Source organism: Aspergillus steynii (genome assembly GCF_002849105.1).
Source record: "Aspergillus steynii IBT 23096 chromosome Unknown P170scaffold_10, whole genome shotgun sequence".
Classification (NCBI taxonomy): domain Eukaryota; kingdom Fungi; phylum Ascomycota; class Eurotiomycetes; order Eurotiales; family Aspergillaceae; genus Aspergillus; species Aspergillus steynii.
Genome location: NW_020194407.1, coordinates 166,547 through 189,915, shown reverse-complemented (window position 1 = coordinate 189,915; position 23,369 = coordinate 166,547). Strand labels below are relative to the sequence as shown.

At 54.2% G+C, this 23,369-nt stretch overlaps 9 protein-coding genes across 9 annotated transcripts; 6 read left to right on the top strand and 3 right to left on the bottom strand.

The window, feature by feature from the left end:
* The first annotated feature begins 336 nt into the window (after nt 1-336).
* mac1 (putative copper-activated transcription factor GRISEA) lies at nt 337-2,661 on the top strand. The gene is made up of 3 exons (XM_024855268.1): nt 337-702; nt 772-932; nt 991-2,661. Exons 1-3 carry the CDS (start codon nt 668-670, stop codon nt 2,376-2,378), a joined length of 1,584 nt encoding a protein of 527 aa, XP_024698834.1. The 5' UTR covers nt 337-667; the 3' UTR covers nt 2,379-2,661.
* A 351-nt stretch (nt 2,662-3,012) lies between these two features.
* On the bottom strand, nt 3,013-3,531 carry P170DRAFT_480502 (MICOS complex subunit MIC10; the record flags this gene model as incomplete). The annotated part of the gene is made up of 3 exons (XM_024853787.1): nt 3,013-3,062; nt 3,154-3,304; nt 3,457-3,531. 3 exons carry the CDS (start codon nt 3,529-3,531, stop codon nt 3,013-3,015), a joined length of 276 nt encoding a protein of 91 aa, XP_024698833.1.
* Nucleotides 3,532-3,859: 328 nt separating this feature from the next.
* Nucleotides 3,860-8,716, top strand: P170DRAFT_393287 (ribosome biogenesis protein URB2). The gene is made up of 2 exons (XM_024846013.1): nt 3,860-4,880; nt 4,935-8,716. Exons 1-2 carry the CDS (start codon nt 3,981-3,983, stop codon nt 8,532-8,534), a joined length of 4,500 nt encoding a protein of 1,499 aa, XP_024698832.1. The 5' UTR covers nt 3,860-3,980; the 3' UTR covers nt 8,535-8,716.
* Nucleotides 8,717-9,277: 561 nt separating this feature from the next.
* Nucleotides 9,278-11,621, top strand: P170DRAFT_54787 (nucleobase cation symporter-1 family protein). The gene is made up of 5 exons (XM_024855267.1): nt 9,278-9,580; nt 9,727-9,797; nt 9,868-10,117; nt 10,178-10,905; nt 10,962-11,621. The coding sequence occupies exons 1-5, from the start codon at nt 9,481-9,483 to the stop codon at nt 11,508-11,510; spliced, it is 1,698 nt and encodes a 565-aa protein (XP_024698831.1). The 5' UTR covers nt 9,278-9,480; the 3' UTR covers nt 11,511-11,621.
* Nucleotides 11,622-11,677: 56 nt separating this feature from the next.
* On the bottom strand, nt 11,678-12,777 carry P170DRAFT_417649 (NAD(P)-binding protein). The gene is made up of 4 exons (XM_024847177.1): nt 12,386-12,777; nt 12,151-12,309; nt 12,001-12,071; nt 11,678-11,926 (listed from the first exon to the last, which is right to left on the bottom strand). Exons 1-4 carry the CDS (start codon nt 12,730-12,732, stop codon nt 11,751-11,753), a joined length of 753 nt encoding a protein of 250 aa, XP_024698830.1. The 5' UTR covers nt 12,733-12,777; the 3' UTR covers nt 11,678-11,750.
* Nucleotides 12,778-13,112: 335 nt separating this feature from the next.
* On the bottom strand, nt 13,113-14,503 carry P170DRAFT_468354 (uncharacterized protein). Its single transcript, XM_024852553.1, has 2 exons — nt 13,805-14,503; nt 13,113-13,737 (listed from the first exon to the last, which is right to left on the bottom strand). Exons 1-2 carry the CDS (start codon nt 14,181-14,183, stop codon nt 13,202-13,204), a joined length of 915 nt encoding a protein of 304 aa, XP_024698829.1. The 5' UTR covers nt 14,184-14,503; the 3' UTR covers nt 13,113-13,201.
* Nucleotides 14,504-15,124: 621 nt separating this feature from the next.
* P170DRAFT_459208 (putative NRPS-like enzyme) lies at nt 15,125-18,513 on the top strand (the record flags this gene model as incomplete). The annotated part of the gene is made up of 4 exons (XM_024851849.1): nt 15,125-15,418; nt 15,474-15,735; nt 15,790-15,932; nt 15,988-18,513. 4 exons carry the CDS (start codon nt 15,125-15,127, stop codon nt 18,511-18,513), a joined length of 3,225 nt encoding a protein of 1,074 aa, XP_024698828.1.
* Nucleotides 18,514-19,193: 680 nt separating this feature from the next.
* Nucleotides 19,194-21,854, top strand: P170DRAFT_485185 (glycoside hydrolase; the record flags this gene model as incomplete). The annotated part of the gene is made up of 3 exons (XM_024853920.1): nt 19,194-19,248; nt 19,298-19,785; nt 19,843-21,854. The coding sequence occupies 3 exons, from the start codon at nt 19,194-19,196 to the stop codon at nt 21,424-21,426; spliced, it is 2,127 nt and encodes a 708-aa protein (XP_024698827.1). The 3' UTR covers nt 21,427-21,854.
* Nucleotides 21,603-23,362, top strand: P170DRAFT_440981 (putative cytochrome P450 pisatin demethylase). Its single transcript, XM_024850207.1, has 2 exons — nt 21,603-21,803; nt 21,872-23,362. Exons 1-2 carry the CDS (start codon nt 21,664-21,666, stop codon nt 23,250-23,252), a joined length of 1,521 nt encoding a protein of 506 aa, XP_024698826.1. The 5' UTR covers nt 21,603-21,663; the 3' UTR covers nt 23,253-23,362.
* Nucleotides 23,363-23,369: the final 7 nt, after the last annotated feature.

The window sequence follows — 23,369 nt, the reverse complement described above, 5'->3', positions numbered from 1 at the left end:
GGCATAAAGGCAGCGACACAGGCACCGAGGTGTCGAGGTGTCGAGGTATCCACACGTGCCTGAGGCCCGTGCCGCCAGGCCTGATTATGCAATCCAATCTTCACATTCCGTCGAGGCGTCGATTGGATTGCATTTGTGCCTCCCCGCACTTCCTCGCCGTTCACTTGTCTTCTAGCGGGGCATGTGGGAAACTAAAAGCCCATCCAGCTGCTGTTCTTTAATAATCCCGTTCGCCGACGTCCGCTTACGCCTTCTGCTCTTGTATTGGCCTCGGACTGCGTCGTCGCATCAGACCATTCGCTTGCCCCGAAGTGAACCGATTCGTCCCGCCCGCCAGTCTCGTTATCATAGACGTCGCGCTGGTCCACGGGTTACCGCGATCTCTTGAATCCAACATTCTGGACCTAATATTGTAACGCGAATAGGGTCCCGATGAAATTTCAGCCGATTCAGGGGGTGTCGCATTAATTTCTGAGTGATTCTCGAGGTGGAGGCCAAGGTCAGACACCGCATTGGTTGCGGTGGAGTAGGCGCTCCTTTTTGAGCAAGTTTTCTCTGGCAACGATAGGTGTGTCGTCGCGGCGCACTTCTCAATCGATATCCTCAGGCCTGTGGGCGACAGATGCTTTCTGTTTGAGTTTGCTCACACGATCATCATTCTGGCAATATGCCTTTGGACGAAGAAGGCGCTAAATGGTCATGGTAAGAAGTCACTCGCAGTCGCTCATCGGTGGACACTGGACTGATCTGGATCTGCGTCGGTGTGTTTAGCGAGCCGTGTATTCGTGGCCATCGCTCCTCAAAATGTCAGCATTTCGATAGGCTGATGATGAAAGTCCCCAAAGCCGGGCGACCTCTTGCTAAATGCCCTCACCCGAAAGGCACGTGCAGCTGTCAAAAGTCGTATGCGTTTATGATCCGCATACCAAAAGGTCAGTGGTTTTGGATCGTCATTTTGGGGATCGCCTAACATCTGACCCTATCGCACAGGAACTACTTGTCTATGTAGACCAGTATATCAAGTACCCGTGGACCCGGGCGATCCAGCTCCGGCCATGACTCCAACCCCAGCTCCTCTTGCTCCTACACCGTCTCCTGGTCCTGGAAAAATCCAAAAGTCTTCCAAGCGACAAGTCAAAACGGCTCCAGAAACTATCGCGAAAGCCCTGCATTCGATCCCGGACTTCAAGGAGCAGCAGACAGTAAATGGAAAGCCAAGCGGCCTGTCTCCATACTCAGGCAATTCTCCAGATAGCTTGGGTCTTGGTGCCGACACCCCAGGTGCTTTCCAGCCCCAAAGAGCGACTCTGCCGGAGAATACTAAACCTCAAGGTGGGAGCTGTTGTTCGGGGAAGTCGAAGCAGCCGACACCACCGCCCCAACCAAAGAGTTGTTGCAAAAAGTCCGATTCTCCCGTAAAGAATGGCCACTTCGAGGGGGAGTCAAGCGAACGTCGGGATGTTTCCTATACTTCATCGCTGAATGGGAACTCTTATACCCCAGTATCGGCACCACCCTTCTCTCCCTGGCAGGACTTTCAAGCAACTGGACAGAATCAATACATCGGCCCTTTCTCATTTGACCAGCCGCAGACTGGAACCTCTGCATATCATCACAACTACCTGTCTCAAATGCCATCGAATGGCTCTTTCGGGTTTCCCAACGGTGGCATTTCTAGCAACATCGAATTCAACCAGTCTGTCTTGCCATCGTCCCTGCCGCACGAGCCGCAAAACCTTCACCCGACACCGGGTAGCTTCGACAACGAACCTGCTCATGACTGTAGCTGCGGCGAAGGTTGTCAGTGCCTTGGTTGTGCTTCTCATCCTTTCAACAATACAACGAGACAGCACGTTCAAGAAATGGGCTTGTTGGTTGCCCTCGATGGAGAGCAAACCCTAGAAGGATTCAACGGTTTTCAAAGCCCACCAGTACATGGCAACTATCCAGGTGTGCCACCGGTGGATTATTCACTTCCAGCGTTTAATCATACCATGCCCAGCAGCACGCCACACATGGGCATGCAGACTTATGGAGAATTGGGTACGACCTCGAACCAGCTCAGCAATGGCTATTCCTCACCACCTGCCGAGTACACATCCGGACAAAATCTCATGGAGCCTTCGGAGTATTACACTCTTGAATATCCGGTAGGATTGCCATCTGGGTGCTCTGATGTGACGGGAAGTTGCCAGTGTGGGAATGACTGTTGTTGTGTTGGCTGCCTCACCCACAGTGGCCATGATGGCTTTTCTTTGGAGGCCACAACTGCAGCTAGTATCGAAGCTACAACGGTGACGGCAGGGGAGCCGGACAGCAGCACTTATAAGGGTGATGCTATGAGCGGCATTCCTCCCTCTTCAACATCCATGCTCTAAAGCCTTTCTGCTATTTGAGTCTTCTGATTCTACCCATGCACATATTTCCCCTTTTCTTGTTTACTTTTCGATGTCGAGCCTGCCATTCGGACGACTGATGATCATGATACCCCCGCATAGATGCTGGACACTAGAACTGTTTTTCTTGCTTTTCTTTGCTTGTTACGTCAGTCTATTTCTTCCAAATTCAAAAAGTCGCGTTGTCCTCCCCTCTCTTTCTTCTTAATCTGTGTTGCTTCTGGCCTCTACATATCTATATCGGCTGTGATTTCTCAGTATATATATCTTTTGATAGATGGTGGCTTATTGGTTTTTGAAAGCTTATTTCTGTCTGGACGAGAATGCCCGAATGAATCCTAGGCATAGATATTTGCCGTTATCAAGAACTTTTCTTCTCCGTTAGAATCATCGCCAGAATTGGCGCGTGATGTATTTGACTTGCAAAAACCGACATTCTCCCGATCAGCTGAACCACATGAAGAACACGCCTAAAAGGCTGGTATAACAAGGATGAATTGCGTCAAAATATAGGTCAAGTCTAGAGTCTTCCATCTAAACTGCAGGGGATGGCACCTCAATCTAATTTGATTCCCTCCGGCTATACAGGTATCATACACAACCAGATGTTGACCCTTTACTTACGCAGAGCGTCTCTCACGGGCGAGTCGCCCCGACGGAAAGAAGCTACAAGACAGCCGTTAGCAACGATCACCAGTTCCCCCAGATAATAGCGAGACAGGTAGCCCTGCCATCGAACTCGGGATATTGAACATACAATCAGCCTCTTCCCACGCACGTCCGGCACCGAAACCCAGACCGACCCACGCGGGCCAAGCCCTCCGCTTGAACAGGAGCACAGAGAAGACAACACCGAAAGAAAGACCGAGGGAGGAGCGGATGATCATGGAGGAGATGGCGCGGTCCCACTATTATTATCGTAGCCATAGACGTTCCGTGTTAGCCCGACGCTCAAACATTTTCAAGATCGCACGAGTCCTCGTTGTTCCGAGTATAACCACAGGCCACGCGGAAGGCCATTGACGTAAGGCATTGAATTCTCATCGGGCGTAGACCATACCTTCTCGTTCAGCAACGCCTCACTGACGGGCTTAGTGGCCCGGGCGATGGGCTGGGAACCGTTGTTGTCGGCCATTGTGATAGATCTGCGACCGGAGCGTTAGTGCGGACCTCCAGAGCACCGGGACGGGGGAACACACGGTCTGCAGTAGACGACGGAGGGGTAACAAAAACAGAGGCGAGGGCAGAGCAATGCCAATGAAACGCAGGAATGAAGAGGAGCAGACAGGGAGAGCGACGATGGAAGCGATCGGGAAGGTCGAGCTCTGCCGGGCCAAAGGCGGTCGGGGAAAAACCCGGTCTTGGCGGTGGTCTGGCGTCACGGGCGCGCCTACTTTTTTTTCCCTTCTCCTCGATTGATTCCCTGCTCCCACGGGTTATGTCGACTTGACCCGCGCGACCACCTTGGATACTCCCCGATCGGACGGTTCTAGATTGTCATTCGATCGCTCTCCGAAATGCCGTCTGTTGCGGAGGTGGGTTTCCTCTTGTTTGCTTTGCACGTTCCTGCCTGCTGTTCTCTCCATGGGGTCCTTGAAAAATGTATATCCGGCTAAATTGTACTGTGTTTCTCTCCAGCGTCCGCGCTCGTCGCAAGAGGCTCTACTTCGACTCGAAAAGGGCTCCGGCTCTCCGACTGTTCAGCTGAATGAGGCCGCCCAGATAATTGGACTCGACCTGGCCCTGTGCGCGAGTCACCCCGAAATCAACCGAACCCCTCATATCCAGACCAAGGCCGCTCCGAAGGAAGAATGGGTGCTGCGATGGCTGCTGAAGAAGCTGAAGGCGGGCAAGAACTACCGCGTCGAGCCTGCCTCGTTTCTGTTGTTGCGACAGCTCATTGACCTGATCCCCCCGAAGACGTTGGCGATTACACTGAAAGATCAGAAATTCTTGGGCATCCTCAGCCACGCGATCACCGACTTGGAGGACGACGTTTTTGCCGGACTGGAGAATGGGACGACGGAGTTTCTTCGCTCGGACTCGGAATCGAGCAAGACGCTCAGCGATTCGACGCAGGACGCGGGGAAGTACGACAAGAAGGGAACCAAAAGGAAGAGGCCCGGTGATGGAGAACCAGATGCCATGGACATCGATGAACAGCCGCAAACGCCGACTTCGTGTTTCTTGACCTTCATTCGCGCCCTGGATTGCTTGTACAGTCTGGTCAACCTGGCCAGTCGGACATTGGGGATTGAGGAAGTGGCCAGCGCTCACTTGAGACATGCTCTGAAGGGAGAGCCCGAATCGATTGCTTTGACGTTGGGCAAGTCGTTCAGGATTGCTGCTGTGGCCACTAACCAATTCTCTCACGCGCGGAAGACGACCGATCTGCAACATCTTTTGTATGTGCTTCCGGCAGTATTGGAGCTGTGGGAACTGAGATCTTATCGCCGAAATGACTCAGACAGTGGATCAAGTAACGTAAGTTTGGATGATTAGGATAACTGGGATTCTCCAGGTGCTAACACTTAGTAGGAATCTTTTGCCAAGGTTTGCTTCCAGAGTGCATTGAGATTGCACCTCTGCGTGCGATCTGTCCGACTAGACACGGACGAGAGAGCCCAAGTTCTACAGGGGGTGGAGCGTTTGATTGCCCTTCACGTGGTGCTCCCAGCTCGAGCAGCATTTTACGACCGAGGAGGCTCCGGCATAGATTATTCGGCGAGTGAGCCGGACTGGAGTCCAGTCAAGCCCGTTTCCGACACTTTCAAGCCGATTCTGTGTGGGGCGGACTCCGCTGGCGCCACTGGCGAAAGCACAAACACTACGACAAAGACGCTATGGAAGACTGCGGAATTATTACCAGAATTCTTTGACATCGCATCTCGTTCGGTGCCCAGAGACACATTTCGAAGGCAGACACACGAGGCTCCGTGGCTAGAGACCCTGTTTGTGGCTGTTGCTGAGCTTGCGTATTGGATCGTGAAGGCAGAAGATGCAAATATTTACCTCCCAGAATTCGTCGGCATCCTTGAACGTCTTTTCCGCGTGGTTCTTTCTCGGAATGTGCAGCTATCTCTCCATACCTTGCTTACGCATGCTGTGTACACGGGCGTGCTGAAGGATGGTTTGGCGCAAGTTGAGTGGAGCCTCACGACGTTGCTTATTGACCTGGGTGCCGACATCTTTTTGCCCAACTCTGGCCTACCTGATTCGACCAAACTTCTCAAAGCTCTACTTGAGAAAGTTCATTTACATTGGCGCAGTGGCGTGCCCCGCACTCATGAAAGTTACGACGTTATAAAGAATGGCATCGTGATTCCCTTGTTGCGAGGATTTGTGGCTGCCCGAGATTTGGCAACATTCATGCAGTTGTGGACCGAGCAGCTAATTAATATCGAGGAGGCGCGATCGCAGGACAGCAACTTGAGCCTGTTTTCTGTCTGGGAGGATGACGATGTTTGCAACATTTACAGTGAACTGATGCGCAATCCTCTCACCCATGCGCATGCTGCAGCGCAGATGCACGCCGCGGCTGCAGAAGTCAAGGGCAAAGATGGTAAGATATCGGCTACACCTACAGCCTACGCCCAGTTTTTGATTCTAGAGGCGGGCCTGAGAAGTCGCACGTTGTATTCTACGGCCTCAAATGAAGACTTGGACGTCGTCATTGAAACGTTGGCCTCCACCTTGCCTTCGAAACAGAGCCTCCATTGGAGGTGGCGGTTATGGAGACTTGTTCGAAATCTCCTCGAAAATAATGGCCAGTTTGCTGATGGCAACCGTGGTGCTACGATCATGGGATTCACGGATGCTGCCGCCAAATCGATCCGGCGCCATCAGAAGGATCAGGTGCAGAAGCCGTGTGCCCCGTTGGAGTGTTTTGAGGCATACCGATTTACCCTCGCCTCGGTCAAAGCATCTCCCGAATCTAGCAATGTCGACAAGTTCAACACACTCACAAAGGACGTCGCAAGCTTTCTTCGATCGAGCTCCACGAAGGATGCTTTGCAGTCGATGGACTCCCCATGGGATGGGCGGGCCGAGACTCTTACTTCTCCCATCACCCTTGCTCTGGCTTATTTCCTGGCTATCGTTCGGAGTCCGGAGATTTGGCCCGTTATCGAGATTGACAGTCGCCGGTCTTTGCTTCAGCATGTGCTCACCTTGGCGACATCACAATACAACCCATCGTCGTCCATCCTAGAAACTGCTCCGGCGGGAGCGAGATTCTTGCAAGCATGGGTTAGCGTTGTTTGCCACGAATATCTCTTCAATGCCCCCATAATTGTCGCGGACTTGATACACGTGCTCACGGGGCCCGTTAAAGACGCTACCTCAAACCGCCAGCTATATGTCGAGAGTCTTCAGAGGATCCCCGCCCCGCTTGTCACCCGTCATCAAAGAGCAGTTCTCTTGGATCTGATGCAAAACGTTGTTTTGCAGGAAGTCAGCACGCCCGAAGTCACCGTGGGGCTACTGTCCTTGATGGCGAAGCTGGCCGACATGCCCAAGTCTGCAGCCATTCTCACCAGCGACTGGGAGCCAATGTGGACCGTGGCCAAAGCCGTTTCCTTGCGAGGAAGCGACGTTGATCTCCAGATCATGAAAGCGTTCCGCAATCTACACCGAGCCATCGTGGCGAAACTGCTGGTCTTGTCCGAGGACGACCGCCGCAAAATGTTCAAGAAGATGTATCGCAAGGTATCCTCCAAGGCATCCAAATTACGATCGATCGATCGCGACTCAATGGACTGTTTCTTCATCCGGATATCGCTGTCCCAGCTTTGGCTTCATCGCAAGAGTCTTTCCGGCATCTTTGACGAGGAAGAGCTGGCAAGCTGTCGGCAGAAGGTGTTTGAGCTTGTCGTGGCGGAGGTGAAGTCCGTCAAAGACAAATGCAAGAAGCAGAAGCTCGAGGAAACCATCACGCTGATCAAGATCCTCGACGCACTGGAGGATTTCGAAGATCTTGCCACCGATCACACGGAGGTGGAAAAGTTTCTGTCTAAGATTGAAAGCTACGTGGAAAAATCCATCGACTCCGGGTCCTCCCTACGACGACTGATCCGGCGTCGCGTTCTCGCCGGTCGGGGCGCGGACAAGAGCATTACGCTCCCTGTCATCCAGTATGCAGAAGCCCTTCCGCTGCGACAAATGTACGGCGAAGAGCAACGTCTGTTTATTCGGTCGACAAGTGCACGGTTCCGATCTTTGACGTCGGACGAGCTTACCCGCGTGATCCGCGATATTCGGGAGCTTGGGTTCCTCGGCGACAGTGCCGAATACCACCTGCTCATCTGCGGGCTGGCCGTGGCATCTCTTGCCCCCGTTGAAGACAAGGACAATGATGCGGCTCGGGAGCTGTCACTCTTGTGTACGGCGGTGACGGAGTCGGTGTCGCGCAGCAAATCGATCGAGCAATTCACCTTCGGCACCGAGTGCCTGGACATCCTGCTGCGCAACCATACGCGCTGCATCAGTCAATGGAACATCGATGGTCTGCTGGCCTGCGTTGCAGTGTGCGCCTCCAAAGCCGGGCCGCGCATCAACCCGGAATTCTCGGCCACGATCTACATCCGACTCTGCCGGATCATGGGGGCTCTTCTGAGCATCCATCGCCAGAAGCTGGGAGGACGGTTCCACCTCATCCTTCCTGCCATGCAGCGACTGCTGAATTGCCTGTTTGCTCGATCCCGCAAGCGCAGCCGATCCATGCTCTCGGAGAAGCGACAGGCCGAACAACCTTTCTGGCTGGCTTCCCTCGACGCGGCCCATGCGGTGCACTTCACGCGACTTCTCACCTCCCTGTGCGATCCCACGGTATCGGCGGTGTCGCGACCGACGCAGTCCGGGGTGGGCTACGAGGGGCTGACGGACCAGACCAAGAAGGCCAAACGGATTGCGGGGCAGTACCTGCAGTACCTGGTTATGGAGTATGCGCAAAGCTCCTTACGGGGGACGCTAGCGCCCGAGGTCAAGGCGGCCATCATGCCGGGGTTGTACTCGGTGCTGGACGTCATGTCGCGGGATACGATGCGGGCGCTGAATGCCGGCCTGGACGTGTCAGGACGGGCGGTGTTCAAGGGGTTGTACGATGATTATATGAAGTTTGGCAAGTGGAACCAGGGGTAGATCATTCACGTTCATTGTTTCTTGTTCATTGTTCATAGTTCATAGTTCATCTGATGGGGGCGATAGACGGATAGAACGGAGGGCGGTTGATTTTAGCGCATAATATACCACACTTTGCGAGTTGTTTGATGCACGGTGGAATCTTCACAGGATGGATACCCCGAGAACCCGGGGGCGACTAGTGTAGGAGAAGACGACAAAGTCTGGAACTCCAGATAAAACTCCAGATAAAGAGGACTCCGGTCGGAGGCTCACGTGACGACCACCCCGGACTTCCCGACGACCGACCGGAGGGCCGCAGCCAATCCGCCGCGAGCGGGTGGAGCGGCGGCGGTGGTGACTCGATGGCATCGAGTAAGTGATTACCTACCAGGTAGATACGCCCCGATCCACCGTCTTCTCCGCAAGCAGCCAAAGTGGATTCCTATCGCTGATAACGTTTGCTCTTACTCGAGCGAATCGAGCAACCGAAAATCCCGTCTGCCCAGCGCCCCGTGGCTCGAGGAGGGCTGCGACAACCTATTGGCACTCGGCTTATCGTCGTCCCCCATAATTTTGACTCGTCAGGGATCCCATCCCGGCCTCTCATGATAACAGCTGATATGGCTCGATATCACCCTGTCGCCGCCCTGATTGGCTCCCAGTCGATCATGACGATATGGCTGTCGCCCGTTCGTTGTCCGTCGTGACTAAAGGAGGGTCAAAGAGAAACATGATATGATTATGAGATGGGACAAGACGATAGGTATGACCTGCCCGGTCACCGCTGTCCTTGGGCCTCGCGTTCTTTCGGTTTTATATCCTGACACCCCCCCCCGGTCCTTCGCGGCCCTCGACGCTCTCTCGACATCTCGCCTCTGCTTGATCTCGCTTCCTCATTTCTCTTCCTCAATCCGATCCCCTCTGGATTCCCTCCCGGCGAGTGTGTCATTGCCGTCATTGCATCATGGCTCGAATGAGGCAATGGGTCGAGAAGCTCGAGGTGCCGTCGGAGCCTGGGTTGACCAATACGCAACTGATGTTGACCAACCATGACTTACGGCCAGGTGAGATTCTGACACTGGCCGACGATTTCCTTCGAGACGCCCTTGTGCTACCTATTTCCTTTCCTCGTGCCTTCTCCGAGGGTCGTTCTCCCGTCGTGGATCAGCCAGCTGACCGTGTGCCAATTCCTGCTTTTCGTCGGATGCAGTTGAACCCGAACGTCGTCAGTGGAGATGGTACAATTTTATTGCGTTTTGGATTGCAGATTCCTTGAACATTGTATGTGATCTGACCCTCGGAACCGGCTCCTCGGAAAGCTTCGCGGAAGGCTAACTAACGGCTGGACCAGAACACTTGGATGATCTCCTCGTCCATGATTGTAGATGGACTGTCCTGGTGGCAGTCCTGGCTCTGTGTCTGGATAGGCTATTTTATAGCCGCGTGTTTTGTTTGCTTGACAGGTCGCATCGGTGCCGTCTATCACATCTCCTTCCCCGTGGTATGTCGGTCAACGTTTGGAATCTGGGGATCGTTCTGGCCCGTTTTCAACCGGGCGGCCATGGCGGTCATTTGGTACGGGGTGCAGGGCTACATCGGAGGTGAGAGCCAGACCATTCGATACTCGCAATGACACAGTTCTGACGCATCCAACCCAACAGGCCAGTGTGTGACCATTATGATTAGCGCCATCTGGCCCAGCTATGCCAACCTGCCCAACAGCATCCCCGAAAGTTCCGGGGTCGATACCAAGGGTTTCGTGAGCTTTTTCCTCTTTTGGCTCCTCTCGCTGCCCGCGCTCTGGTTTCCCGTCCACAAAATCCGGCATCTCTTCACCGTCAAGGCCATCTACTCCCCCATTGCGGCCATTGCCTTTTTCGCCTGGTCTATCAGCCGTGCCAATGGCATCGGGCCGATCGTGCATCAGCCCAATACCGTGCATGGCAGTGCGTTGGCCTGGGCAGTGGTGAAGGCGATCATGAGCTGCCTGGGAAACTTTGCTACTCTGATCGTCAACGATCCCGACTTCTCGAGGTTTGCATACAAGCCCAAGGATGCGCTGTGGTCCCAGTTGTTCACTATCCCCATCGGCTTCGGGATTACTTCATTCATCGGCATCATTGCGTCGTCCTCGTCGGCTGTGATCTTCGGAGGGGAGATGGTGTGGAATCCTCTCGACCTCTTGAACATGTTCTTGGAAGGCGCGAGCTCTGCCGAGCGCTTTGGGATCTTTGTGATCGCGACGGGCTTCGCTTTGGCCCAGCTGGGCACTAACATTTCGGCCAACTCGGTCTCGGCTGGTACCGACATGACCGCGCTGCTTCCCCGATACATCACGATCCGACGTGGTAGTTACGTCTGCGCCGCCGTCGGCTTGGCCATGTGCCCGGTAAGCTTCCTGGTCATCTTGCTTTGGAGTGATCTCTCGGCTAACTTGAAACGTAGTGGAACTTGGTGTCTTCATCCAACCAGTTCACCACGTATCTCTCCGCCTATTCTATCTTCCTGTCCTCCATCGCCGGGCCGATGATCTGCGACTACTACATCGTCCGCAAGGGTTACTTGCAGGTCAAGGACCTGTACACGGCCCGGAAAAACTCGCCCTACCGATACGTGTACGGCTTCTCGTGGCAGGCATACGCCTCCTACCTGGCGGGCATCCTCGTCAACATCGTCGGGTTCGCCGGCGCCGTGGGCCGCACCGTGCCGGTGGGCGCCCAGTACATTTACAACATCAACTACTTCTCCGGCGTGATCGTCTCGTTCACCATGTACTACATCCTGACCCGATTCTGGCCGGTGCCGGCCACCAGCGAGACCTGGAACGAGGTCGACGTCGATGTCGACAACCTGTCCGTCGCCTACGGCGAGGAAGTCGAGCCGTACCCGTACGACGGGGACGCGACGCCGAAGACGGACGATCCCACGGATCTGGGATTCGCGCCGTCTCCCGACCAGAAGGGAGCCAAGGCGGGATCGGCCGCCGCCCTCTAGACGCGAAATATTTTGTACATATGCGATTGGAAGGGTTCTGTTTGTAAAATTTATACCCCATGACTTTTGGTCCGGTCGAGTCGATGATTGAAAGGCCACCGGCGGAACACTAGACTTGATATTGATTCTGCACATGATATGAGAAATGAACATGACATCTTTTTATTAAATTTGTCCCGTAATATAATATATTCCCGCTAATACAAAACCATAACCATCGGTTAAAAACCAACCAACTCTCTAACGAGTGGTATATCCACCGTTCGCAAAGATCGTTTGCCCGGTGATCCAGGTCCCCTCGGTGCAGAGGAAGCGGATGATCGGCGCGATGTCCTGCACCATGGTGAGGCGGTTGCCCATGCCGTTGGCTTTGTGGAACTCGACGGCCTCGGGAGACTCCTGGGGGTAGAAGAATGCTAGAGTCGCGATCTGGTTAGCTTTTGCCCAATAGATTCAGGCGCAAGAGAGTAAGAAGGAGGGAGAGACATACGCGTATCCATCGGCCCCGGAGCCACGTTGTTCACGCTGACGCGGCGCGATTGAAGTTCCTTGCAGACGCCTCTGTCGTTTCCAATGGGATTAGTACTGCTTTCTTTGCCTGGGAGGGGCTTTCGCTCCCGAGAAAACGGGACAGACATACCGGGTAAAGTGTTCCACGGGAGCCTTGCTGCCGGCGTAGGAGGTGTAGAAGCCCGTGAAGGCGCCCAGCAGGGCCGTCACGATGGTGATGATCTTGCCGCCGTCGGAGACGTGCGCGGCGGCTTCTTTGAGGACGAAGAAGGCGGTTTTGGAGTTGATGCTGCGGTGTGGAAGGACTTGTTATTACGGTGGTCTGGAATGGGATACCCAGGAGAGAAGGGGGCGAGGGCACATACGCAAACATCTCATCGTACTCCTCCTCGCTAATCTCGGTGATCGGCTTCTTCAGCACCTTGCCGACGGTGTTCACGACGATGTCGATCTTGCCAAAGTCCTTCAGCGTGTCTTGGAACAGCTTGGTCACGGCGGCGGCGCGCGTCAGATCGCCCTGGTAGGTTGCGATCTTCAGGGACGGGTACTGCTGCTTCAGCTCGGCGGAGAGGCTGGAGGCGTCGGACTGGCTGCCGGCGGAGTGGTAGTGCAGGGCCAGGTTGGCGCCCTGGGCGGCCAGTTCGCGGGCCGTCTGGGCGCCGAGGTTCTTGACGCCGCCGGGGATGAGAGCGACTTGGCCGGTGAGAGACATTGTGAGGAATTGGTAGATGATAGACGATTGGCGAGGTGGGTAGTGGTGAGAGCTTGGTGTGGTATGACGGGTTGATTGGGATTATCCGGACCCTTTTATAAGTCGACACAAGCCGAGATCCAGTGGAATGAGCTCATTAAGGTTCTCTTTGTTTCGACACCGCAATGGCCTTAATTCCGTCCAGTCCGAGAGACCAAATGCGGATGCAGCAGTGAGTTTGTTAGTATGTGATATCCCGATCGGGCATAGTGTGTTCTGTGGATCCGATCTGCCGAAGAGAGTCTACTGTGATTGGTCGCCCTCAGTCAGATTGCACCAAAAAGGGCCAATTGGGTTTAATAACGACGTCAGGCGATAGAAGGTGATGTCCTATTCCGGTTACTGCGGGAAAGCAAGTGGATTCTATGGCTAAAGATCTTCTGGTCGTTCCATCGTAAACTGCATAAATACACCGATATGTCCGTGACGATCAGGACGCTCCCAGGAAATGCCCAGGGTTCGGATCCGGCAAGGCCTGCCCCGGCGCAAAGGTCGCGCCAGGAAAATAGAGCGACGATCCGTGCAAGAAGGCCGCGTTGCGGTCTATCCAGACTACGATCCGCCGCAGGAGCCCGTTCAGTCCGAGCGACGGGAGACCGCCTCGTAGACCGACCGCCCGAGTGAGACCATGCATGTGCACGCTGTAGTTCTCCATGCTGCCGAACATGGCCTCGTAGCTGGCCATCTTCGCGATGGCACCCACCAATGCGTCGCTGACGCCATCCTTCTGCTGGAACTGCAAGGAGTGGTTGATGGCGTTGACGGTCTCGCACCGCAGACGGAGAAGATCCAGCTTGAGGTTCGCCGACTGATCCTGCACCGAGGCATAGTGCGATCCGGCCAGCAACATGATGACCAGGAAAAGCGATGGTTCGGTCATTACCAACGGAAACCAGCTGGTTCGGAGAAGACCCCGGTTACCGGGCTGGTCTAGCTCGGGGATATCGACCGCCATACCCATGAGATCTGATGCCGGCGGCACGGTTAGCTGTTCGCTCGCATCGGCGGCAAACTACAGATGGCTATTTCTTACAGTGATCCACAAGCTGTGGCAGGAACGGCCGAAAGGAGATCGGGTAAGATCGAAAAGGATCGACGCGGATCCCACCGAGCGGCGGCGGGATCGAGATGGCGGCCTGGACTACGCCAAAGGGTGTTGCAGGCTGAGTCGTCGTCGCATCGGGGAACGGACCATCCCGAGTCTGCAAATCGGAGCCATCCAGATCGATGCATGTCGACCGAGGTCGTTTCTCCGGTGCCTTTGCGTTTTCCTTCCGCGTGGGATGCGACGGACGATTCTCGATCTGTTTCCATTGATAGCGAGCCACGTGGGAGCGGATCTCAGGCTCTTTAGCTAGCTGCAGGGCATCTTTCGGCTCGCGCACATTGATGAAAACAAAGTCCATCGCCATCGATTCGTTGTCGTAGATCGATCTTGCGAGTCTACCGTGGCGGAGAGCTCCTCATTCTTTGACTCGTAGTGGTGCGCGGTCAAGGGCGGTAGAATCTCGTGGAAATGAGGGTTCGATACGGGCTGTTTGTCCTGTTCGTCTAGGAGGCTAATGCTGAGTCGGGGACGAGATGAACGTGGCTGCCCTTGAACTGCTTGGAGAGGTCGAGCGGAGTTCAGCTCTGGAATTCCTCGCGGTGGAGTTTTCAGCCGGTCGGTGGCGCTGAGCATCCAATCATGAGGCAGATGGAGCCAACTGCATCTACCTACAGTCCTCCAACTACTCCAGAACGACAAAGAAATCAACTCCATGGACAGGTGGTGTGGTTCATATGAGGAGCAATAATAGTTGGCAGGTGAGGCTATCGGAAGTCCGGCATACCAGGCCACTAGTTCAGTAAGCTACAAATCACACAAGTTACCCTACTAGTTCCTAGTTAACCATCTAGGGCTGACCCATTTTAGCTCACCCCACGAGATTATATTGTTTAGCCAGCCATCGGTGCCGACGGTTTGGGGACCATATAATATATATCATCACCGGCGTCAGAGCCTTATGGCACTATGTAAAGCGGGTTCGATAGTAGAATCACTAAGGGATTCCGCTCATGCCGGACTACATTTCCAACACTCAATCCTGGTCTGATTGCTCATGGATACGCTGTAATGTTAGCCTTCAGTCAGCACTAGTATGTCTGTTCCACTGAGGCTCAGCCTGGATGGGACCAGCATAGCATACCGTTCTTTGTCTGGGATGCAAGCCTCCGTACCCAATGATCCCTCATGGCGTCGCCAGCTCTGGACTGTAAGAGGGCCACAATCCTCGGTATAAATCCAGGTGCTGGCCTGTTGAAAGTGCCGCACTCCAGGCATATGCCAGATTCAATGACTGCACTGCCCATCATGAGCAACTCCACGGACTTCCAAGAACCAAGGCTTCTGCCTGCCCTCCTTGACCACCGTGCAGCACGCCAGCCAGACCAAGTATGGGCCAAGTTCCCCGTCTCGCCCACCTCCTACGAACAGGGATTCCGGGCTGCAACCTACTCCCAGATGCGCAAGGCCGTGGACTCCGTGGCGTGGCTCTTTGACGCAAGCATTGGGAGCCGTCGGATGTTCGATACCCTCGCTTATATGGGTCCCGGTGATCTTCGGTACCATATCGTCCTCCTGGCAGCCATCAAGACCGGACACAAGGTTGGACATCTGATGAATGATATAACTGCATTTCGACGGCTAACAATCGACCCAGCCATTTTTCCCTTCTCCCCGAAACAGCATTGCAGCCCAGAAGCATCTTCTCTCGCGCTTGGATACACGCGTCTTGGTGACCACCGACCCCGAGCCACCGTTCGTTGCGAGCCTCCGGCGTGAATACCCGATCGAAGTGATCCATATCCCATCCCTAGACGATCTTCTCGCGAGTCAGGATGTTTCTGCGTACCCGTACGAAAAGACATTCGAAGAGGCCCGGAACGAGCCTGCCTTTGTCCTGCACACTTCTGGGTCCACGGGTATGTATATGACACATCCATGCTGTTCTGGTCTTAGCTGTTAACATAGTGCAGGCATTCCGAAGCCGTTGATCTATACCCACGAGTTTGTCTGGCGCATGTACGCAGCCACCACTCTGCCGCCGCCCGATGGACTGACGCGCATCGATCAATACTTCCTACAGGGCGAGTGGTTCTCCTTCTTACCGGCTTTCCACGTAAGTTCCCTTCTCCGTCTGACTCCAGTCAAAAATCTAAGAGCAGAATCTTTAGATTGCCGGTCTGGGCTTCGCAATGATCTTGTCAATGTACAGCCAGAGTGTCCCAGTCTTGCCCCTTCCTGGCCGCCCCCCATCGACCGATGCCTTCCTGGAGGCCGTCAAACACGGCACGTTCAACTGGGCGTTCGTCGTCCCTGTCATTCTCGATGATCTCAGCAAAGACCCCGCTGCGCTGGACCTCGTCGCCAGCAAGCTCCAGTACATCTTCTACACGGGCGGTGCTCTCCCATCAGCCGCAGGCAAGATCGTTTCATCCGAGATCCCCGTCTTCTCGGGGCTGGGCTCCAGCGAATTCTCTGCTCTCCCTCAGCTGCGCATCGCCGATCCCTCTTTCACCGAGACCTGGCAGTATCTCTACATCCACCCAACCGTGCAGCCGCAGTTCCGGCAGCGCATGGATGACCTACACGAGCTGGTCCTCGTGCGGTCAGCCCAAAATCTGGAGGCACAGCCTATCTTTGCGATGTTCCCGGGTCTCGACGAGTACGAGACAAGGAACCTGTTCAGCCCTCACCCGACGCTTCCAAACCTCTGGAGACACCGCGGCCGCCGGGATGATATTGTTGTCTTTCTGAACGGCGAGAAGACAAACCCGGTGACGTTTGAGCAGCAAGTCTCGCGACATCCGGATGTCCGGTCAGCGCTTGTTGCCGGCAGTCAGCGCTTCGAGGCCTGTTTGTTGATTGAGCCTGTGACGACAGAGGTCTTGAGCGATGCGGCAAAGGCTGAGCTGATTGAGGCAGTCTGGCCGGTTGTTGAAGAAGCCAATGCTCAGTGTCCAGCACACGCACAAGTGTCAAAGCCAAAGATCCTGGTTCTGGATGCTGCACAACCCATGCTGCGGGCTGGGAAGGGCACCGTGCAGCGCGCGGGGACTATCCAGCTCTACCAGGACGAGATTGACGCTCTGTACGAGGAGACGCAAATACAGGAGCCCCCGAAGCAGAAACTAAGCAGCCTGCAGGAAGCAATCCAGGTTTTGCGAACACTAGTTGCGGAAGTGACATCCTGGAGCGAGTTCGAGAATCACGCTGACTTCTTCGCCTTGGGCATGGATTCACTGCAGGCATTGCGTCTTACTGCTGCCATTCGGTTTACACTAGCCGTATTTCTCTCGCCAAGTGCCATATACGCGAGCGCGTCAATCGATCGGTTAGCGACCGTGCTTTACTCCGATACTCCTGCAGACACCGGGGATGATCGCATGATTACCATGTCGCGCCTGCTCCACAGTTACGAGCACCATATTGATCAACTCGCTTCGGGCCCAAATACTGCAGATATAGCAGCACAGGCACTCCCTGTGCCACAGGTTATCATCTTGACAGGTTCGACAGGTATCGTCGGGTCATTCCTCCTCGACCACCTCCTAGCCACCCCAGGGATTTCGCACATCTATTGTCTTAACCGTGCTCGTCCTCAGGAGGAAGATCCCCGGTCCTCCCAAGCTGCGGGCCACAAGCGAAAGAATCTCACTCACGCTCTTTCCGAGGAGAAAGTCACCTTCCTTACAGTCGATCTAGCCAAAGACAGACTTGGTCTTGACGCCGACGATTACAACGCCCTGGTCAGCTCCGTAACGCAAATCATCCATGCCGCCTGGCCGGTGAACTTCATCCAGCCACTGCACTCCTTCAAGCCGAGTCTTGCCGGGCTGCTGAACCTGATCGCTCTCACACGGGAAGGCCGATGCCGTCCATCCCTCCTGTTCTTATCCTCCATCGCCGCCGTCAGCTCCTACAAGGCCCTGCCTGGCGCAGGCGCATGGATTCCCGAGGAAATCATTACCGACCCGCTGTGTACAGCAACCATGGGCTACGGGGAGAGCAAGTACGTCGCCGAGCGGATTCTGGACTACGCGTGCCGGAAACTCTCTACACCTTGTGCGATTGCGCGCGTCGGTCAAATCTGCGGGACTGCAACGAATCCGCGCGGCTGGAACAAGTCCGAATGGTTGCCCAGCTTGGTTGTTAGCTCGCTCGATCTGGGCGCCTTGCCTTCCTCCCTCGGGGGCGGCGAAGGGCAGTTTGACGAGATCGACTGGATCCCTGTGGATGTCCTTGCGCCCATTCTGGCTGAACTTTCGATTGCCAATGCCACCGGAGATTTCCGCATGGACGCGATTGAAGGCAGTTCTAAGGGAGCTCGGGTTTTCCACTGCGTGAATCCGCGTCGTGTCCAGTGGCAGGATATGATACCCGTCGTTGTAGAGGAGTTGCAAACGCCCGGTCGGAATGCGCAAGCAGGGCAAGTCAGCGTCGTTTCTTTGCAAGAGTGGGTTGGGAAACTGCAAGCCTCGATCGGATCGGAGGGAGTGGGAGTTGACATTGATCGGAATCCTGCAGCCAAGTTAGTCGGGTTCTACAAGCAGCTGCTGACGAATGCTGGTCGAGTCGACACCAGCGGGGTGGCGCGGTTCTCGACTGATAAGACAGCAGGGTTTAGCAAGGAATTAAAGGAGTCGCAGGTAATTCGTCCGGAGTGGATGCGTGGCTGGATTAGAGAGTGGCTGGACTGATGATAGGCATAGTAGGATCAGGGCCAAACCACGACAGGAGCTGCGAGTTATAAGAGACTAGATAATCCGAGTTCAACATACTAAAAGAATATCAGAAAAATACTAGATGCTACGTAGTACACCTCTAGCACAAGACCTTTGTCCTTCGTAGTCATTCAGGAGCATTAGACTACCAGGTAGTACGTTAAGTGCCTTCAGATGGTAGCATAGCCGCTATCTAATGAGATTACTATACTCCGGAGTAGCTCCAGATAGTTGCACAAATCATTATTAATGCTTCGGCACTTTAGCATACTAAAATCCTGCTAAGCCTATTTGATGCAGCATTTACGAGTGCGAAGGCCTTACCCTAGGCAGTCCACTCGCGCTACCAAGACGAGGATGTACACACCTTCCGCTTTGACGGCCAAGGATAAGAATAATTCAAAAAGGTTGCAGAACATCTCCAGTCAGTCTATTGAATACGACAGTCGTATCTCCAAGTACCATGAAGTCGATTCGAGACCAGGGAGGAAGGTGACATGAAGGATCGACGCCTTGCTTGCCTGATCTGCTCCTGCCTTCCCCTCTCCTTCTTCCCCTTCGTCCCCGCAGGTTGTAAATATTGCCTTGCGATGTAGACGAGGAGTAGATCACTCTGTATCTCTCGGTTATTGGAGTTTTCCTCTTGAGTCATCGCAATGCATTGGAATCGGTCGTGGGGTTCAGCTCTGCTGCTCGCCCTGAGTGCAAGGGGTATGACCAATTGTCCCCAAATTCAGACACTTGAATTGTTGGCAGCCAGTCTCACCTATCTCAGGACACACTCGATTGGTGACAGTTCCTACCATGCCCTTTGTCGAGACCAATGACACCTACTCCCTTGACCAATTGACCGGCATCGTGGTAGATGTCGCCTATGCCAACACCGTCGATCACGCTGGACAAACGTTGATACCACCAACGCTCCACCAATTCGCCGAGACCTTCCAAGAGGACCTCGAGTCTTCAATAGGACTGAGCCTGCCGCTCAATCTCGGCGTGCATCCCTTGCCGAATTCGATTTTTCTTACTCTGACCAACCACACTGGTTTCCATGATGCCGCTGGACGTCCCACTGCGGAAGCATACTCTCTCAATATCCACAGCAACGGCATCGAAATTGCCGGTGCAAGTCCACTGGGAGCTTGGTGGGGGACTCGGTCTCTCATTCAGGCAGCCGTGGTGACTGGAGAGAAGCTCCCACACGGATCCGGACTAGATACACCTGGGTGGGCGAATAGAGGCATTATGGTAAGAAAATACCATCGCACTACTCCCCCAATGGCTGACAGACGAAATTGGTTCCAGTTGGATGCTGGACGTCATTATTACCCGCCCGAATTCTTGATCGAGATGTGCTCTTATCTCTCATTCTTCAAGCAGAACGTGTTTCACGTTCATCTCAGCGACAATCTATACAACAACGTCGATCTATATTCAAGAGAAGAATCGATGGATCTATACGCAGCTTTCCGCCTTTGGTCCGACGACTCGGCCGTGGCCGGATTAAACAAACGAGCCAATGAATCGTATTCCTACGACCAATTCAATCGTGTCCAACAACAGTGTGCCCAGCGAGGTGTTACGATCATACCGGAAATCGAGGCACCGGGTCATGCCTTGGTCATAGGACAATGGCAGCCAGAATTGGCGCTCGACGATCTGAGTATGCTCAACATCAGCCATCCAGACACTATTCCCACCATGGAAGCGATATGGGAGACGTTCCTGCCTTGGTTCCACAGCAAGACTGTTCACATCGGAGCAGACGAATACGAGAAGGACCTGGTCGCTGATTACACAAAATTTGTCAATCAATTAAACTCGTACATCACAGAAGAGTCAGGAAAAGACATTAGGATATGGGGTACCTTCACTCCCAAAGAAGGGGCCAATGTTTCCACCGAGGTGTCGATCCAACATTGGGCCTACTTTGAAGACAATGCGTATTCTGATTTTATTCAGAACGGCTACGACGTGCTCAACTCAGACGATGCGTTCTACATCGTGGCTAAATGGTCGGGGAGCTACCCCCAGCAGCTGAACAAGACGCGCATCTTCCACGGAAACCCTGCCGGCGGTGCATTTGCTCCCAATATTTTCGACGTGAAAGATGCTTCCAGAAACCCTGCTCGGGACAACGACCGTGTCCTTGGACATGTTGCGGCGCTGTGGAATGACTACGGATCCAATGCTACCACTGTCCTGGAAACTTACTATTCTTGGCGGGATAGGCTTCCTGCACTGGGTGACAAACAGTGGGGTGGAGACTTGCTCGAAGATGAGTATGATTCGGTGTTTGAGAAACTGCATGCAGCAATACCGGCGCAGAACCTGGACCGCCAGGTCCGGAGCAAGACCGATACAATATTGCAGTACACATTCGATGAGGATTCTCAAATCATCCCCGATGAATCTGGAAATGGGTACGATGGTATAGTACACGGGTGTGATATTCAAAGCTCCTCCCTGGTACTTTCCGACGGGTGTTACTTGGAGACACCTCTAGGCAGCAAAGGAAGGGACTATACGTTGTCATTCTCGGTAAAACCAACGTCAGACGCCCCTGGGAATCTTTTCGCCGGCCCCGACTCGATTCTCACGAACGGAAATGGATCTATCACCAACGTGACTTTCATAAGCGGCGGCAATGCATACTCGCTGAATTACAGCCTTCCGCTGAACACCTGGACCGATGTTCGCGTAGTCGGGAAAGGTGCCCATACGATGTTCGTCGTGGAATCAGATTCCATGGAGTTTTTCACTCGACTGGGATTAGATGGGCAAGGCCATCTATGGGCACCCATTGCCATCGAGGCGCCACTCAAGCGGATTGGCGAGGGATTCACCGGGATGATCAAGGACATCGTGTTGCAGAGGGAAACAGAGTGAGAATGGACATTCTAGACCGTGAGATCATACGGAAGGCTTGGGTGTGGCTTTCGTATTCCCTGTGTAGCTGAAGATAGTTGATGGAAGGTTTGGCGATGCTGCAGCACACGTGGGCCCCTCGTGATTTGATGACGTTGCCTCTTCTTTGTTATTGCTTCTCTTTAGATTCTGCATCTCACTCCCTGCCATCACCACGAATTAATGAAGAGCTGAGAAGAGCTATGATTCTCAGCTATCATGTCGACACCATTTATGCCGTTTTCTCTCGTTGTGTCCTTGCTCGGCGTCGCCATCCTCAGCCGCGTGGTTTATCTCTGTTATTTCCACCCCCTCGCGGAATATCCAGGGCCGTTTTTAGCTCAAATCACTAATATATGGTTTGTAATTCTACTGTTCAAATGCATTCATACCTACCACCCATAAGCTTACTATGGAGTCTGGAAAGGCGATTCTGTAGCTTCCTTGGTGGACAGCACCACTTGACGGAACAGCGTTTACACGAGCAATATGGTCCTGTAGTACGCGTCGCGCCAAATTGGCTTTCATTCTCGACTCTCGAGGACTTCGAAGTCATCTACGGTTTCAATAAATCCATCGAGAAGGATGACTTCTACGGCTTCGGCAGAGACCAGAGCAAACGGACCAAGAGCATATTCGCTACGGAATCAGAGGCCGCCCACCGACAGAAGAAACGAAAGGTACTGGGGCCTGTCCTCACCAGCTCCAAGTCAGCGAGGTACATGCCGATCGTGTCAAAGCAAGTCAATGTTCTGCTCTCCAGGGTGGAAGCGTCGTCCTCGGTTGCCGCGAAATCGGTCAACATGGCCCCTCTGGTGCACCAGTTTACCGTGGACACCACGCTGGAGGTGATATTCGGACCCGCTCTCGCCTCCCATCCGTACTCGGACAATGCTGCCGGCGAGGGCGTCTCACTGGCCCTTCGCCAGATGAGTAAAATGGCGTGGAGCTTCTCCCTCTGGCCAGCGTTTGGATGGATCATGAACACGCGGCCCATCGACGCGTTGCTTCGCAGACCGGTGCGCAATGCGAAAGGTGAGATCATAGGCCTCCCTGCTCTCTTGGCAGCCTCTTGGGAAACCATCTTCGGGCGCTCCGCAGAGGTCGTTCAACATCAACAGCCCGGGGTCCTCAAAAGCTGGCTAGAAGTTCCTCGGGAGGATGCCAACCGGATGAGTCAGGATGAAATTCTATCGGAGGCGTTCAACTTGGTATTCGCAGGGCCGGGGAGCACGGCTGCGACAATCACGGCACTTTTGTATCAGCTGGGAACCGAGGAAGGCCAGGTATGGCAAGACAAACTACGAATGGCGGGAGCGGATTTCAACACGCAGGAGTCATCGTCCATTACATCCCTTCCCCTGGAGCTACAGGCCGTGGTCAAAGAAACCCTCCGTTTGCACGCCGCCTTCCCCACGGCATTTCCTCGCGTCATCCGGTCGGGCGCTGAGACGGTCTTTGCCAAATTGAGGTCCCCGCTCCCTGTGGGCACGAGAGTGTCTGCCAACACGTACGTTCTAGGCCGGTCGCAGGACATCTGGGGTGACACGGCGGACCAATGGTTACCACAGCGATGGCTGGGCGATGAGTCACAGCGGCGAGACATGGATTCCAAATTCGTGGCTTTCAGCAAAGGGGCCCGAGGCTGCGCTGGAAAAGACCTGGCCTGGCTTGTAATCGCTCAAGCTGCGATGGCGACCGTTCAGAAATGGAAGATCAAGACGGTGGGAGAGCTGCGGGGGAGGAGCTATCTGGAGATGCAGTATGATGACTGCTGGATCGAGTTAGAACGAGTGAATACTGCGTAGTGTTGATGAGTAGTTCGAAGTAGAAGAATGTTGACATGATGTCATGGCCGGATCTGGGCGATCGGCGTCCCTTTTTAGCGTTGAGTCACGGCTCCACTGCAGCTCCGCCGATCATCA